This window comes from Drosophila miranda, chromosome XR, assembly GCF_003369915.1.
Source record: "Drosophila miranda strain MSH22 chromosome XR, D.miranda_PacBio2.1, whole genome shotgun sequence".
Taxonomy (NCBI): Eukaryota; Metazoa; Arthropoda; class Insecta; order Diptera; family Drosophilidae; genus Drosophila; species Drosophila miranda.
In genome coordinates, this window is record NC_046674.1 from 3282065 (window position 1) to 3299079 (window position 17015).

Sequence of the window (17015 nt, forward strand, 5' to 3'; positions counted from 1 at the left end):
TTAGTTGGTTTTTATTAACTTTTGTCTCAGGTTTTGTCCATTTTCTGTGCCTGTTGTTGCCCCTTTTTTTGTGGGCATTTAAGTTGCACAATTACTGAGATTCGAGACTAAGACTATGACGGCAACTTATGTTGGCCAAGTTAAACGTTTCAACTCAAATTTCACACAAGCAGCTAAAAAATAACAAGGGAAGCCCTCAAAGGGAGGCAGCACTCGCAAAATCCTTCTCCATTTTCTTTTGGACAATTGAGTTTTCAAAGGCTGAAGCACTACATAACTCTAAATGCTATTTCGCCGATATTTTGTGAGGGAGAATGGGTTTGGTGCCATGGTATTGGCTTGCATCAGTTGCACGCATTGTCGGCAGTGACGCACGGTCGCCGGCAGGATATAGATGTGTCTGTAGTATGCATTGTTAACATCACCGGGAGTCGCATCTCGGAGATTTTCCAGTATTCGGATGAGCCCCTCGAGACGCATACGCTGCTGGCCCGCTTGGAGCATTACAGTGCTCACATTGGTTGGGTAATCCGGACGGAATATGTTTTTTTCCACCAATTTGTTCATAATCTAATTTTGAAACTTGTATCAATATCAAATGAATGACAGAAGGGAGGCCAATATGGTCTTACCATCAGAATTAACTTTACAGAGGTCGTGCGTTCGTACCCCAAGTCGTCGATTTCCCGGATAACTGGGGCCAAGTTCCCATTCCGGGAGCCCGAAATGGCACAGCTGTGCTCCTGCTGGGCGCATAGCATGCGGTGCGTAAGGAGCAGTACTTTGCGGCACTGCCCAGTGGCTGGGACCGGCCTTGAGTGCCACTTGGGCACTACCACGTTCCAATCGGCCGGGTTGCTGTGGCGATCGATAGCGATCGCGCCATAGGCGACCCACGTGCCGTTTATGGGGCAATTATAGAAGGGTGGCAGGGGCAGCACCGGCCACTCGAACAGTACCACCAGGATAAAGTCACAGCGCAGGCATCGGCGCCCGTTAGTGCCACGCTCCACGGCCAGTACCTCATGCATGACCGGCACACTGCGGCAGTTGTGCGCTCTGTAGCTCAAGTCGTACACCACAGAACCGTCCACGAACGAATTTATGCTGCCCATGGAGACGATGGTCTGCTGCAGCTCCTGCTCCAGCAGAATGTTCATGCACGTGGAATTCAGCATGTTACCAAAGAAGAAGGGAGAGCGCAGGTCGCGGTTGCGCTTCACCAGCTGCACCGTACGCTGATTCTCATTGAAGATGGGGGCCAGCGCAATGGGCAGTCGAATGGGCAATAAGATCTCAATGAGCAATGGCAAATCCATGCGTAGTCCGTGCAAGAAGGAAGCTGTAGTTGGGGCATTAGTGGGACTGAACATCTAGGGTGAGGGGGGCTACATACCTGGATCCGGCAGCTCGCTTAGATAATTCTTGAAAACGGAACCTTCTTTCAAGTGAGCCATGATGACGCGGCTTAACATATAGGCGTCTAGCAAGAAATGCCCATGCTCAACCGCAGCGGCGTGGTCGCCATCGGTCGACACATCCGTCACAGAAGGCCGAAAACCAGGAAACATTTTGTTTTTTGAATCTACAACTCAAATACCTACTATGTTATTGGAAATATCAGCAAGTATTGTATTTTAATAGTTAATTCATTCACTATACTTACTGTTTCAGAGGCCCCAGGACTATTTATGTAGCAGGTATTTATTTTAAATTTAAAAGCGAATAGGCAGATTGCAAATTACTTCCAACATAACAATACAATTTTCCGATGGGCGTTGTGTTTGATAAATAATGTGTTGTGCAGCGTTTATCCATCCGGTTGTGTAGTGTTGTGTAACGCATGCCGCAGTACCTAACCGGTTCACTAATTTGCTGCTGCAGAATGGTTCCAGAAAGGCCAAAGTTCAGAAAGCGCTGTGACCACAGGTTCGCGATGGAGGGATCGTCTTCTATCTGCACATCTGCATGGCTTGTTCCTCATTGTATCGGCTCTGGCCTGTGTGTGCTCTTTTATATTTCTATATAACTCTATATAACTCTCTATATAACTATATATATGAATACATCTGATAATGTAGAAGAAATACATGCCTCTCTCTTTTTCCAGAAACGCACTTTGGGGCATTTCGACCTTGTATGCTTCAAAAATCATTAATCACGTTTTGGCAATACAAAAAAGGCGTCACGCTCGAACTAACATACATACATACATACATTTTATTAGAATACTATGCCCATGCCTCACCCTATATAAATACATCTTGCGCAAGTCTCATTGCTGCCGATCATCACATTGTCGTACTCCGCCAGTGGGTGGTAGGTGGACGGTGGACTGTGGGTGGTGGGCGGTGACAGGGGCTGTGAATGAAATGCGAATGGGATCCAATTTACTATAAATTTTACTACGTTCCTGTTGCCAGCGCACGACGCTTCTGCGCAGTGGCTCACAGCATCCACCAGGATACAGGATGGTGTATGGTATCCATGTTGCCAGGACGTGCCAGAGAAACATGAACGAACATGCACAAATGCTGGGGACAGCGCAATCAGAATTCAGTTGCTGTTCGACGTTCCTCGTTGTCGGTTGTTGGCTCCTCTTCCTTTTCCGAGAAGTCTACTGTAAGTGTGCCAGACAGACAAAGACAGAGAGTGAAAGAGAGCGAGTGAGAGAGAGAGAGAGAGAGAGAGAGAGAGAGCGAGAGAGATAGAGAGTGATAGTGGGTGCTAAGCGGGAGAGACAGAGATGGAAAGACCAAAAGAACCGTTATCAATACCAGTGGCAAAGAGAGCGCGCCGTCGCAGTTTTGTTGTTTCTGTCTTTTGGGCTGCAGTTCGCGCTGTGTGTACGAAAGAGCATGCAAAGGCGGCGAAAGTGCAACAGCAACAAGAGAAGAAGCGGCAAGAACGTGCGTGCCGTGTAAATAACAGTACTAAACATATGCATATATGGTATAGTATATCTGCTATATACATATATGCACATATACAATATATACAATAGTATATCCACGGATATTTATGTGTGTTGCTTGTGTGCGTGTGTGCGTGCGTGTGTGTGTGTGCGTGCGTGTGTGTGTGTGCGTGCGAGTGTGCCGGCTCCGTCAAGAACGTGAAAATCCGCCAAGTTTGCAACCGCGTTTTTTTTTTGTTTTTTGTTTTCTGTTTTTTGCACTGATAATGTTGTGTGTCTAATGAAAGGTTTCCTCGTGCCTCGTGCCACCAGTACTCTTCCCTTGGAGGGACGAGACTCCGCTCCGTGTTGCATGCGCGCAAATTGAAAATAAATTGAATTGCAACAACGTGCTAAAATCATGAAACAACTTAGTTTTAAGGTTTTTTTTTCGCCTTTTTTTTACACATAAAATGGAAAAGTGCCCGAGTGCTTGCTTTTTCCCGGAGAGAAAATTGCATGCAAATTTGTTTTTGAGTTGATGAGGTCTTGAGATACTTATAAAAAGTGAAGTGTTTTGTTTGCTGCGAAGACAGGACATTTTTGTTTGTCTATTCTTGGGAGTGTTTCCAGGTTCGAAACTAGTTTCGATGGCAGAAGTTTGGGGATTATGTGCAGGAGCCATGCAGGTGTTTTTGAATTTATAGAAAGTCTTGCTATCCTTTTTTTTAATCTTAAATGTTCTTGATTGAATAAACTCCTCACATTGTCTATGTTCTCCATATTTCTATGGCATTCTGAAAACTACCTACATATGTATGTGTATTCGAAACACTGTTAAGTTCTTCAGAATTCCATGCAACGGCTAAAGATATTTCTCAATGGGAATGACTCTCTTTGAGTTAAGCCCTTTCCCTCTGCCCAAAGAAGTGCCATATGGCCTTGCCTTCCCCGTCGGCTCGGAGGCATGCCTCATCAATAAGGCATATGCATATCCCGCTTCATGGCAACCTCCGTTTTCTTAAGTGCCTCTTAGCTTTCATGCCCAACCCCAATTCGGGGCATGGCCAACCCCTTTTTAGCAGAAGCTGAGGCTAAAGACACATTTAGCAACGCATTCACGTAGCACGGGCAGGACGACGACGACATCCTGCCTCCTGGCGGCACTCTCTCAACCTTTGCTGCTAATTGCCGCTTAATTGTTTGACATTTTCCCCATGTATTGTTCAGGGGGCAAATGGCATTTATTTATACATTTCTTTTGTGTCTTCTTTATGCAGGCAATTAGCAGTCAAGAGGAGGAGAGGTCCGTGTACTCGTAAATGTGTGTACATTTCTGAAGACCGGCCGGCTAATGCTGCAGCAGAAGCAGAGAGAGAGAGAGGCCTATTGATTTTATGAACGGAACTTCATTTCTCGTGAGAGAGAAGCTGCAACTATTTTTGGCCAACGATGCTGCCGCCGTGACAAACTATAAATCTGTCTGGTCTGTGCCGGCAATATACTCGTGGCACACATGCAGATACACACGAGTACTCATGCCACTACTATACGTACATATATATATGGCTTATAGTGCAGCATCAGTACCGGCAACATCAGAAATTTTTGTTGCTCTTTGTTGCTGTTGTGGCTGCTGCACACACAAAATTTATTGATTGCCGCAGACCCACACACACAAACACACACACAGACACGGGAATACGAGGCATGTGTCGCATGAGGCTGATGTCTGTTGCTGATGTGTAGTAAAAACCCCTTGTATTTCGTGCGTTTTACAGCGGAAGTGACCAGCACACACGCACACGTATGCAGACACAGATACATATGTACTCCTCCATATGTATGTACATACATTTATCGTCCCCCCCTCCTCGTGTGTGCGTAGTAGTTGTAGTAATAGTAGTTTCTGGCGTGTGCCGGCAAACGGAGTTTTGCTTTATTTAAATTTTCGGTCATCGTTACGCTCTCTCTCACTCTCTGGCCGTACCAGTTTTCCCTCTATCTCTATCTCTCTCTCTCCCTCTCCCTCTGCCTCTCTGTCTCGCTCTCGTTCTCGCCAACTATCTTTCGGTTGAGGGAGGCCTACTACAATTTGTGCTGCTGCTGCAACAGCTGCCCGCAGTGCGTATACGCAATATTTTTGAATTGTTTTACGCTGCGTATGCGCAATCTAGCGCCCAAATAGAGCCCAAATATGAACCTCCCAAAGACTGCCGCTACTTCTGTTGCTGCCACTGACATTAATTAGAAGGAAGGGAGAACGAAAGGAGGAACAAGTTTCACTTTTCTCGTCCACACCCCCGCCCATCAGCCCCACTGATCCATCATTTTACACAAAAGTCACGTACAAAATGTTTTCCCCCACAAAACAGGCAGGCAAAAGGAAAGGCAATAGCCAAAGCCAAAGGAAAGTTTCCCTGCCACTTTAACCTACAGAGAGAAAAGAAAGGGAATGAGGGTGGGGATCGGGGTGGAGGTGGAGGTGGAGGGCGGGGATGGATGTTAAAGTTTTTCCTGTATCAAATTAAGAAATCACACATATACTCTGGCAACGGCGGAGCAACGGAGGCGTCTCGAAAATATGCAAGCAAAAATGTTTGTCAAAGCTAAGAAATTATATTTTGTTTGCGGACTGAGGGGGAGGGCTTATACTTTATTTATACTTAAATGACACGAGAGCCGAGCTCGCGATCTCCTGCCAGGCTGCCAGGCTGCCATTCGCTTATGCTTTCGATTGGCGTGTGACACTTTAAGCGCGCCTCGAAGCGCCTCGATTCCCAGCTCCCAGCTCCCAATCCGAATCCCAATCCCACTCCCAATCCCTCGACTGACTTGACATTTAAAATTATTGCTGCGGGTCGTCGACTGCTATTTATGATTGATGTGCTGCTGCTGGGGCAGGGTCCTGGTGGGTTAACAATCTTGTTGGATTTATGGCAAGACACGCGAGCATGTTACGCGAGCATAGGCTCCCCAATCAGTAGCTGCGTATTTATTGGCAGCTGGAAGATACCCTGAATTCGCGTGGGAAATACATTTAAAATATTTCGAAAATGGTAGAGGAATGCAATGGCAGGGAAACTATTATTTCTTACTCGTGGAAAATATATGTACGCTTTTCATATATGTACAAATTAAAATAAAATATAACGAGATTCTTATGTATTGCACATATATGTAAATACTCCCTGAAATCCTTCCTTCCCCCATTATATCAGTGCAATGCTCAGGATATCTTTGCCATTGTTTTCTAAAGTATTTCAGTAGGCTCCCCTTCAATCTCTTCCCTTGATTTTTGGCTAGCTCTCCGGCTATTTTCGAATATAACTTTTAGTATGTTTTCCACACAATTTTCCATTGTTTCCTGTGCACAAGAACACACGTTCTCTCGTGCACTATTACTGGTATATATTTTACTTAACTCAATATTTCCCTCGTTAGTCATAGACGAAACGAAGGAAACAAAAGACCAGTAAAGCGTGGCATAGTAACAGGCCCGGGAAAAATCACTGAGCAACCAACAACAGAGGCAACAGCAAAAGCAGCCAAAACGTGTTGGCATCAGCTGCAATGGGGGAAAAGTTTATGACTTTAGACCCATTTTGTGTACATCCCCGCGTACCCCCTCCCTACAGATAGAGGGAGAGAGAGGGGGGCTCTCTCTGTTGAACTCAATTTTTTTGCAGTGAATCAGAGCGACGTGGACTTACCTTGGGAGCCCCAGCTGGAAAGTGCTCCTCCTCTGGATTTCTCCTGCTCTGCTCTGCTCTGCTGTGCTCCGCTCCGTGTCTGCTTGGCTGCTGTTTTTAAATGATTTTTATGTGCACTTCAGAGGCAAGAGGGCAGGCAAGCAGGCACAGGCGCAGGCAGGGGCAGGTGCAGGGGCAGAGGCACTACCCCTGCTACCCCTCCCTCCCACTGTTGTTCCCCTCTGTTTTTTTTTTTGTTCCTTATATATGTATATACATGCATATAATTTCTTGCACAATTTTGTAGCTCTGGCTTTTCATTTCACAGTTTGTTATGCATTTTCCCCACTGGCTTCTTCGTTCTCCACTCTTTCTGCAGACTCTCTCGTCTGTGCTCCTTTCTTTTGTTTGTTTGTTTGTTTGTTTGTTGCTTCATGCTTTCAGTTTATTGATTTTCTCTATTTTTGTTCTACTATTTTTTACATTCATTTCTATTTTTATTTGTGTTCTTTTTTGTTTTTTTCTGTGTGTCTGCATGCCGCTGTTTGTTTGCGGCCAGCCGGTCGGCCAGTGTTACAATGCATCAGACGACAACCTTTTGGCCAAAACCACTCTTCACAGTCCACAGTCCACTGTCCTCTGTCCTCTGTCCTCTGCCTCCCCCTGTCTCTGGGTTCCCGGCCCTTTTGTTTTGCCAGCCGGGATTCCCATGCAGTCCGTGGTTCTGGTCCTTTGCATTCTATTGATTTTTTGTGGCAGGAGCAGAGGCAGAGGCAGAGGCAGTAGCAGCCACCGTGCCCAGAGATGCTGTAAAAAGTCATTAGCGAAAGGGCCTCCTCTCTCTCTGTGTGTGTGTGTGCGGGGTCTCTCCGGCTCTCGAGTGCATAATGGCACAATTTAAATACGGCTACGCCATGTGAATGAACCGTGAACTATGACCGCAGCAGCAGCAGCAGCAGCAGCAGCAGCAGCTCCCCGCTTAAAGCCATGGATCTTAATCTCTCTGCCTGCGATGTTAAGGGGATACCCTACCCATTCCCATTCCCAATTCCCCTCTCTCTCTCTCTCTCTCTCTTCGTTCACGTAAACGTTAGATCCAATTTGTAGCCTACTTTTATGGGCATTAACCTCTGCCATTTGTCGCACACATGTTTTTCTATTTACCCACGCGAAAACAATAAGCTAAAAGCCATTTGATTTTGATTTATTGACGCACGTACAAGCCAGCAGAAGAGACAGTGGGGATGGGACGGAATGGGACGGGATGGGAGTTCGAGTAGCATGCAACAAGCGAAACAGATGCCCCAGACATGATAGAAATCGATGGCATAATGATTATCTATTAAAATAAATCACGTATTTGGCAGACACGATGGCTGCTGCCATACGGCGGCGGCTGCTGTTGCTGCTGGTGCTGCTTGAGGAGATAGACCCACGTGCAGACACGAATACGAACACGGACACGGACACAGCCATAGACCTGGCCTGGCCAAGCGTTGAAGTCTATAAATTGCACTTGTCTCGGCCTTCGTTTCTGTTCTCCCTTTTGGCCACATGTGTGTCTGAGGATGAGGCGAGGGAGAGACGGTTTCTTGGGCAGGCTTTAATGCATTTTCCATGGCACAAATTGTCACAGCCAGGGGCCGGGAAGCCTAGGGAGACCCAGGCAGACACAGCGTTAAGTGTAATACAAATAAATCGAAGCTGACTTCAAGTGTGTAAGCCTTTGGCAAAGACTCAAGATTCGATTCTACGAAGGAAATTGAAGGGAAATAGGTGAAGAAGTCGCTTACAAAGACAGAGCTCAAACAGAGTTTTCGCTTTGATCATCAGACCTTTTATGATTGATTTCCAACGAGAGTTTAGCCCAGCATTAGACATCATTGAAACATTAAGTTCGTGGAAGTTTTTTTTAGCGAAAATTCTACTGATTGATTTTAGAATATTTGATATGATAATACTCTTCTTTGGAGTTTTCACAGGGCGTGGAATTCAGTGGAATTCCTCTCGGGGAACTCATTTCGCTTGGGGCTGAGCTTGGGGCTGTGTTTAGAGGGAAATCTGCTTGGGCTTGCAATTTTGATACATTTTTCTGTTGCCTGTTGCCTGTCGCACTTTAAACTAATTGCCAGCAATTTAGCAAACGTTGGCAGTGCAATGCGGCGTATGCGTAATATTTATGCATGTTCTCCCTTTTGTTTCTTCTACTACTTTTACTTCTACTCCTGATCTTCCTTTCCCTGTCGCCCTCACTGTCTGTCTCCTCCTCGTCTCCCACACTGTGTCTTCCCCTCACTTCCCCATCTCTCGCTCTGGCCTTGTGTGTGTGTGTGTGTGTGTGTGCGTCTCTGTTTCCTTTCTCTCTTTTGTTTGCTGCCAGTGTTTCCCATTGCGCACATTTGCCGCATAATTGCCAAGTCATGATTTTTTACGGGGACACAGAGAAAAAAACCGGGACTTGGAGTAGAAAGCCCGAACGAGAGGCAGAGGCAGAGACGGAGGGAGAGCCTGCCTTTCTCTCGAAGAAAATACAACAAGTAACGAAGAAAATAAACGAAGCATTTTTCTCCCCATCCTGTTGCCCGTTTCCATCAGTTTGCTGATGATATTCGCACTGGGCATAATTTCCATGTTGCTTAAGCGGCATTTTGTTACCAGTCCCTGCTATCCCTGCCATCCCTGCTTCCAATCCCTGGCTTCCATTCCATTCCATTCCCTTTCCGACTCTCTACTTTATCGTTATTGACAGTTTTATACGCTTCTTTTTTTGTCGTTTTATCTTTATTTTTTCGTATCGAGTTCCTGTGTCCCTTTTGCATAGTTTCAAGTTTCATGCCGCATTTTTGTTTTTTCGTGTTGGTCTTATTCGTTTTTTACAATGTCCAGAAGTTTACCTTGGGGACTAGCCGTCTGCTCGGCTGCCCAAAGTGGGGAACGGGAATGGGAATGGGAATGGGAGGTTGCGTACTTGCACACGTGTTTTAGCATATTTTTGTCATATTTTGCATCCATAAGATACGAGTACGAGTACGAACACTACTCCTCTCTAGCAAATACTCTGATTATTTTCTCTGGTTCAGGCTGCAGCTCAGGCTCTGGCTCTGGCTCTGGCTCTGGCTCTGGCTCTGGCTCTGGCTCAGGCCCTAACTTCACTTCACATATGAGGATGTCAGCACTTCAGTTGGCAAACTTATGGCGCTCCAATTTCGCGCTGATGCATAATTTTTCTCCGGCAGCATAAAAATGCGCTCAAAGGGGCGGCAAAAGCCCGAAACCAGGAAGAAAATGGCAGAACTATAGGGACTTCAAAAGAGGAAGAGATTCGTACACTAAGAAAATAAAAAGTGTAAGATCTTTTGAGTGCAAATTATATGTAGATTTTCCTGCTAAATTTCCTGGAAATTTCCCTTTTTTTTTTTTTTTTTTTTGCTTAAACATTTTGAGAACAATGGCGTTTCCCTGATTTTTGTCTGTGTACTTTCGCTCAGAGCTGCCACAAATCTCCGCCTCCTAGTGGTAGGGTGTAGGGTGTAGGGTGTAGGGTACACGCTTTGTGGCACTGACTTGACATGATTAATATCCCCGCTGACATGGGAATCGTCAAGTGAAATCAAAAGGAAAAAGAAGCTGTGCCAACAAAGCTTTAACAAAGAAAAACTCCCTGAACTTAGCCATGGCTTAAAGAGGGGTTCATAGGTCAGGGAATTCTTTTCTGCAGTTCTTTTAGAGTCTCGTGCCAGAGTTTTCATAGATCTTTTAGAAAGAGTGCGAGAGAGTGCTAAAAACTCCCACGAAAAATCGACAAAAGTTCACAGTTCACAGTTCATTTCTGTAGCTTTTCCTCTTTCTCTTTCCCCTAAAAATAATCCAGGATTTTCCGTTTGTTTTCCAGGAACATTAAAACCTACGGCTGCATAAATCGCACTCTTCCACACCCACACCCACTCGCATCGCATTCAAAATTCAAATTTTCGCGGGCACGTAATACGGAAAATAAATAGCGAGAGAACATTCACATTTTCCAGCTTCAATCACGGCAGTACCCACACTTTTCCACAAGAGCGGTGAGAGAGCGGGGCAGCGGGAGGCAGTGCGAGGTGCGTGCGAGTGAGCAAGCAACAAAAGGAAGAATAACAAACAAATTAAAGCGGAATTCGGCATTTAAAATCCCAGATATAAAAAATGTAATGGAAAGCATTAGTGCTCATAAAAAATGGATTTACATAGCCTTTTTAAGGCCGTCCTGATCCTGTATGTCATACGAGGTGAGTATTAGCCCGCAGATACATCCTCCCTTTCCCCAAAAATAAAACCTCCCACCCCCTTTTTAATCCCATAATCAATAGGCACTGCAATGATTTGAATTATATGGGATTTTCATTTGTACGAAAGTTACAAACGGCGGTGCTGGTGGGAGGGGGGGGGCCTAGAAGATATGCAATTAAAATTGCAACATAAGTGAGCTAAGGGAACGCATGTGGCATGTTTTGTTGGCGGCATGGGGTTGGGGTGTATTGAAAAGCGAAAAGCATTCAATTAACACTGATTTTGCCGCTGCTAATGAGGGACGCGCCTCCAATGTTGCGAACTTCTGAAGGGAGACAAAGGAGCGACATGGTGATGGGGTGGTGATGGGTTTGGGGATCTCCCATGGAGTTTGTGCTATAAATTATTGAAAAGCACACGTTTCACTTTTGTTTTTGTATGGTGTTTGTGCTGTTAATGCCCCGCCGCCGCTTGCGGTCTCAAAGAAACGAAGTCAACAGCAAAAGTTTTCCCTGCCGAGATGACAGCGACATGGAGAAGGAGAAGGAGGACGAGTAGCGTACCAGGAGCATTTGTGAAACTTCTGCCACTGGCGTGGACCGACACTTTGGAGCACACACAAAAGAGGTTGCTCCAAAGGACACACACGCACTCGCCAGAGGAGAGGTGTGCAGGCAGTGCAGGAGGAGAAGAGACCAGCACCACGGACCAGGACCAGAACCAGGACCAGCACCAGCACCAGGCACTGGGAGCAGCATAAGGATCAAATGTTAATTGCAGTTTTCGAGCCATAATTAGAGATCCTCATTGTCTAATGTGTCACGGCATTTAGCAACCGAAAGCCAGACCCGGGACGGGAAGGGACGGGACGGGACTCGCCCGCAAAACCAGCTAAACAAATGCACAAGTAGCCGGGGATGAAAGAAATATCTTGGCAAAGCGCAGGCGAGCCATGCAAAAAGCCAGGAGCGGAATGGGTCTAAGAGAGTTTCTTCCCAGAAGAAAACTTAGATCTTAGATATTCCTACCGTAATTTTCCGAGAGGGGAACTTCAGGAGTTGTATTCGATTGGTGCCACAGTAGTGGACTGCTCGATGGAAAGCCTCTCAAAGTTCAACGCTGAATCAATTGGGTTTTCCTAAGATTCTGCGCCATTAATAGCTTTCCGGAACCCTTTAGATTTCCCCTAAGAGCCTCTTCCTTGGCATACTCCGCTTCTGAAAGGGAAGCGAGCCTTTTACCTGTCAAAGATCTTCTAAGAATCGTGTCGATTTCCTTTAGAGGCTAGAGTCCGCTCCTGTGTTGGCTCCTGGGCCGCCTCCCCGCTTCACACCAAGTTCAACAGCACGCCCTCGAAATGTGAATGACCTCGAATGTCACGTTATGGCAGCGCATGAAAGGAATGGGCGTGGACGTGGATGTGGGGCAAGGAAGCGTTTGAGGGAGGCAGGAGTCCTGGCAGTTCGTCACATTGCATATCGCAGCAGCAGGAGGCCAAGATTATGCAGCTTCTGGCTCTGCCGACTGCTATTTTATGAAACAAAAACAGGGCTGCAGCAGCAGAGGGTCTGGGGCCTGTTTGGGCTTTGTGCAAGGACCTGGCAGCATTGTCCAAGGCACTGCAGAAGGAGCCAGCAACCAGGAGCTTAAGTCCAAAGCATGCAGAGCATAATCAGCTTCATCATCAGCAGCAACAGCAGCTGAAACAGCAACATCAACAAGCAGTAGGCAGAATGAAAGAAGGAAGGTCCTTTAGTGTCACAGTCAGCAGAAGGAGATGGAGATGGAGGAGCAACCAGCACCAGTAGTCGAATCAGCAGCAGAATCATCAGCAATGGCAGTCCGCCTGTCCGCCTGTCCGTCTGTCGGCCTGTCCGCCTGGCCGCCTGGCAATGGGAAAGAAACAAAGCGCCTGCAGCTGCCAGGACCTGAACCTCGACGAGGACATGGGCATGGACAAGGAAGGCTGTCGTTGATCTTTTGCTGATAACTTTGGCTTTTTGAGCTGCACAAAAAGAGCTCTAAGGCCAGAGAGACAGAGAGAGAGAGAGAGAGATGTTGTTGAGGAAGTGGCAAGTGTCACATAGGCAACACGGAATACAAAAGCCCCACCACAACGAAGTTGCCAACCAGCAACGCAGCTTAATTATTTTCCTACTTTGCAAATGAGATGCAAAATCCAGATACAATTCTTCTCTTCTTGCCATTCAATCGGAGCGAAGCATACCCCTATTTTCGTGCAGTGTAAGTCTCTGAAAACACATTCAAGTTCTCAATTTCGAGTCATTTTCCTGTTTTTCCAGCTTGTTTAGTCAAACGAAAGTCAAGTTGCTGAAGCTCAGTGCTCCATCTGATGTGCCTCTGACTCTGACCTAAGCAAATACACTTTACACTCGCACACAGAGATACTGACTCGTACACACACTCACACCGAATACACGCATTCAGGGCGTGTATTCCGCTTTGTTGCGCACACAGACAGATGAAGAATCCGCCATCGTTGCCGTTGCCGTTGCCGTTGCCGTTGCCGTTTCAGCCTTCGACAGCGCATTAGTCGGGGCTTTTAAGCAGAAAAATGCGTGCACTTGAGGCGCCCTCTGAACCAGAGAGGTAGGACTCTTTCTACGCTGGATCCGCCCTGGAAGCCCCTAGACATCCCGAGATTCCCCTTCTTCGTGTTCTTCTGAACCCCGGAAATCCTGGGTCAGCCGAAAAGTAGGCAGTGGGGGGTGTACTGGCGCCGCTTTTAATACTAAACGTTGCCTTCTTTTCGGCTGACTCAATCAAATGTACCCGTGTCCCACGTCCTAGGACCATGGGGAGAAACGTGTCTATTTGTCAGGCCCTTGCTTTTCAGAGCGAAAACTCTCTCTCACGGCATATGCAAATCAGCTTTAATGCTGCCGTTTTTGTTGTTGTTGTTGTTCTTAAAAACGCTTTTCTCTTTCTGGAAATTGCCTTTAAATTGTGTTTGCAGGGAAAAGTTTTTCCTGATTTAGCACCAGAGCGGCAGAGCAGCAGAACTTCATTATTGTTTACAAACATTTTTCAAAAAGAATTTTCTACTCGTTTAGACCCGGCCAAGAGAGCCAAAGCGGAACGAAACGACAACGTAATGTGAATTAAATTCAGGAGTAGTGCAGTCAGGAGTGTACTGCTTTTCTGTTTCTGTTTTTCATTTAGCACGGATTTTCTTCTTAATTAAACAGGACGCGTCGGCGGGGGCGGGGGCGGTCGCAGGGAGGGCGGGCCGTAATACACTTGGGAAAAACTTGGGAAATCAAATGATGGCCCGAAGAAGGGGGTTCACTCAAAGGAGTTCTTTTCTCTTTTTGGGGATGGGGAGGGGGGGAAATGGATGGGATGAGATGAGATGCAATCCCCACTTGACTTTTATTTTTCTCCGTGTACCTTTTTCGAAGGCGGAGTCGCGTTTCTTTTGTCGGGGCTGCCACTGCTCATTTGCATTTCTGTCTGTCAACTGTTCTTTTCTTCCACTTTTCGCTATATTTCAGCCCTCTGCGGGCTGCTTTCCTTCATTTCCTTTTCAGAGCATCACGGGGAAATTTTAATGATCCGTGATAATGATGCAATGCCTGCCGTTGGCATTGCTAGTTTTCATTTAGTTTTCTCTCCCACTTGTCCTGCTGCCCCTTCTCCAGCCATTTCCCTCTGTGTCTTGCACACATTTCTTTTGCGCGTAATTGATTTTAGCTGAAGGGAAGTGTGCGCAGCACTTACATTAATAAGCTGCCGCTTTTCCAGCAGCTCCACCAGCAGCAGTAGCCTCGGACCGGACCAGACCGAACCGAACTCTCTCCTTATATCTGGTGCTTTCTTTTGATTGACAACACTGACAAATGGCAAGGAGAGTGCATCGAGGGATGTGGCATTAGGGGATGGGGTAGATGTGGCAGCCTCATTGAGTTTATCAGTCAGCCATTGTGCGGCAGAGCATCATCATCGTCGCCAGCAGCCGCAGTAGAAGAGGATGGAACAGGAGCAGTGGATAGAACAGTAGATGGCATCAGTAGATGGCAGCAGGAACCAAACCCCTACCCATTGGGGACCCATTGAAATGTGGGACATTTCGACGACAGTTCTCCCCAGTTGTTTTCCCCGGCTGAGGCGGAAAACTCATCTCGAACTCCCTCTAATTAGCTGCAACTTGTCTCTGCGCCTAAGACAAAGTTTTAATTGAAATCCTACCTGCAAATCTCGAATCAACTCAAGACTCAACCACATTCCGCCGCATTCCATACATTCCCCCATTTGCCATTTGCCATTTGCCATTAAGTTTATATAGAAATAAAAAGACATCCCATCTCTCTCGATGGATAATTAAATTTTCATTAGAGCGTGTCTGGCGGTGGAAAGTTTTCCCACTTTCCCACTGGAAGAAGAAGGTGGAGTGGAGTGGAGTGGCTAGTGGAAAAACTTTATCTTAAGTGACTTAAAAACTAAAACTGCAAAATTTAATGCGCTCCCCCGTCGTCGTCATGTGGCACATCCTACAACTTGCGGCCAACACTATTTACTTGCCACAAACATTTTGCTTTTCTTTTTCCCCCAGCTTTTCCGTTTCCCCCCTAGTTTTTGCGGCGCATATCCTTTGGGCATTGCAGTTGACAGCAGAAGCCTCCGCAACGAAAGTGGCACAAAGTTTGCTACACTTTGGGGTTCGTGCCCCTTGCCACTATCCCTCTTGCAGCACGGCTGTCGTTATCTCTCGCCTAATGCCTTTTTGACAAAACAATTTTTCATATTATTACACGACTGTGGCGTCCAGGCATGGGCTGGGGACAGCGGCAGTGGCAGGGGCAGGGGCAGGGACTGAAAATTGCTTACAAATTTTGTGTTGCATGCACTGCGACGGCTCGGCTGCCACAAGGACACCAGGACACCAGAACACCAGAACACCACGACTCTGAGAACCATGCGACTTGCCTCTCTCTTTGGAGAATGGCAACAAAGATCTTCTGCTGCGCTGCTGCTTCGTGATTTATTCATGCTTCACCGTCGTTAGAGGCTCCACTGTGGCTCCGAGTAGAAATTCTGGACAGAAGACAAAGCCTTAAGGTGTCCAGAGTCCAGAGCTTCTCCCATCTCCAGCCGCCCCCAGGGGCCTTGTGAATAATAAATAAAATATAAAAGCCGCATCAAAAGCAATTTTAAAGCATGCCCGAAAAATTATGCAATGCTTGCCACACGGGCGAATCAATTACAGGAGGGTTTCTGTGGTCAGAAGCTGCCCGACAGCCGGCAGCCCCACAATTGCCGGCAGGTAAAAAGCAATTGTCTCCAGAGCCTTTGTTGTGGTCCACGACGATAGCTCATTAAAATTTAGGCCAGGCCCAAAAGCCAGAGAGAAGGCCATCTACCAGAAGAGAAAGCCAGTGAAAGCCAGAGAGCCGCTGGCATCGACTGGTACTTAATTTTCGGGGCGCAAAACTTTTTGGTCTAACAAAAATTGAAATTAACTTTGGTCGCTCGAGCGGCACGGTGGCGTCCCAGTCCCCAGTCCCCAGTCCCAATCCCCATCCCCATCCCCGTCCGCCTACTCTGTCCCAACAAAAAGAACCACCACATTTAATTAAAAATTTAAAATTAACTGAAATTTCTCTCTCATTTCTCGCCATTCCTCCTCATTGCTTACTCCGTGCAGCTGAGACGAGCCAAATTGTGAATGGACTGGATCTGCAGGGACCGATATTTCTCCATGAGCCACCGCATCGCGTCGAGTTCTCAAATAATTCGGGAGGCCTCATAGAATGCTCCGGCCATGGCAGTCCACCGCCAGAGGTAAGAACCCCGTCTGCCCCACCTGGCCCTCCATCGTCCCATCTTTCCATCTTTCCATCTTCCCATCTTAATATTGCTGTTTAATTATGCATGGCAGTGGTGCCACATTTCCCTTCTCCTGCTGCTCATTTCCAAGTTAATTGACAGGCCGACAACAACAACAAAAACAAAAACAAGAACAAGAGCAGCAAACACAACAAACAAATGCCTCTCCTTTCTCTGCTTGTTTCCAGGTGGAGTGGACACCCATACCCCCCCAGCAGGATATGGTATTCCAGCTATCGAATGGCAGCATGATGTTCTATCCCTTCACCGCCGAAAAGTATCGCCACGAGGTCCATGCCACTGTCTACAGGTAAGTA

General features: G+C 46.7%; 2 protein-coding genes across 7 annotated transcripts in view; one reads left to right on the forward strand and one right to left on the reverse strand.

The window, feature by feature from the left end:
• LOC108165606 lies at positions 1–1961 on the reverse strand. Of its 2 annotated transcripts, none has more exons than XM_017301682.2 (4): positions 1667–1961; positions 1397–1600; positions 633–1342; positions 1–570 (listed from the first exon to the last, which is right to left on the reverse strand). In XM_017301682.2, exons 2-4 carry the CDS (start codon positions 1569–1571, stop codon positions 280–282), a joined length of 1176 nt encoding a protein of 391 aa, XP_017157171.1. In that variant the 5' UTR covers positions 1572–1600; positions 1667–1961; the 3' UTR covers positions 1–279. The 2 variants fall into 2 exon arrangements, with proteins under 2 accessions (XP_017157171.1, XP_033244007.1); XM_033388116.1 differs by having other exon boundaries at positions 1397–1603.
• Positions 1962–2542: 581 nt separating this feature from the next.
• Positions 2543–17015, forward strand: part of LOC108153556 (Down syndrome cell adhesion molecule-like protein Dscam2) — a 43417-nt gene continuing 28944 nt past the window's right edge. For all 5 annotated transcript variants that reach the window (XM_033386848.1, XM_033386849.1, XM_033386850.1 and 2 more), the window contains exons 1-4: positions 2543–2622; positions 10478–10850; positions 16517–16653; positions 16887–17008. In XM_033386848.1, the coding sequence (XP_033242739.1) occupies positions 10799–10850; positions 16517–16653; positions 16887–17008 (311 nt within the window). In that variant the 5' untranslated portion in view covers positions 2543–2622; positions 10478–10798. The remainder of the gene's footprint in view (positions 2623–10477; positions 10851–16516; positions 16654–16886; positions 17009–17015) is intronic.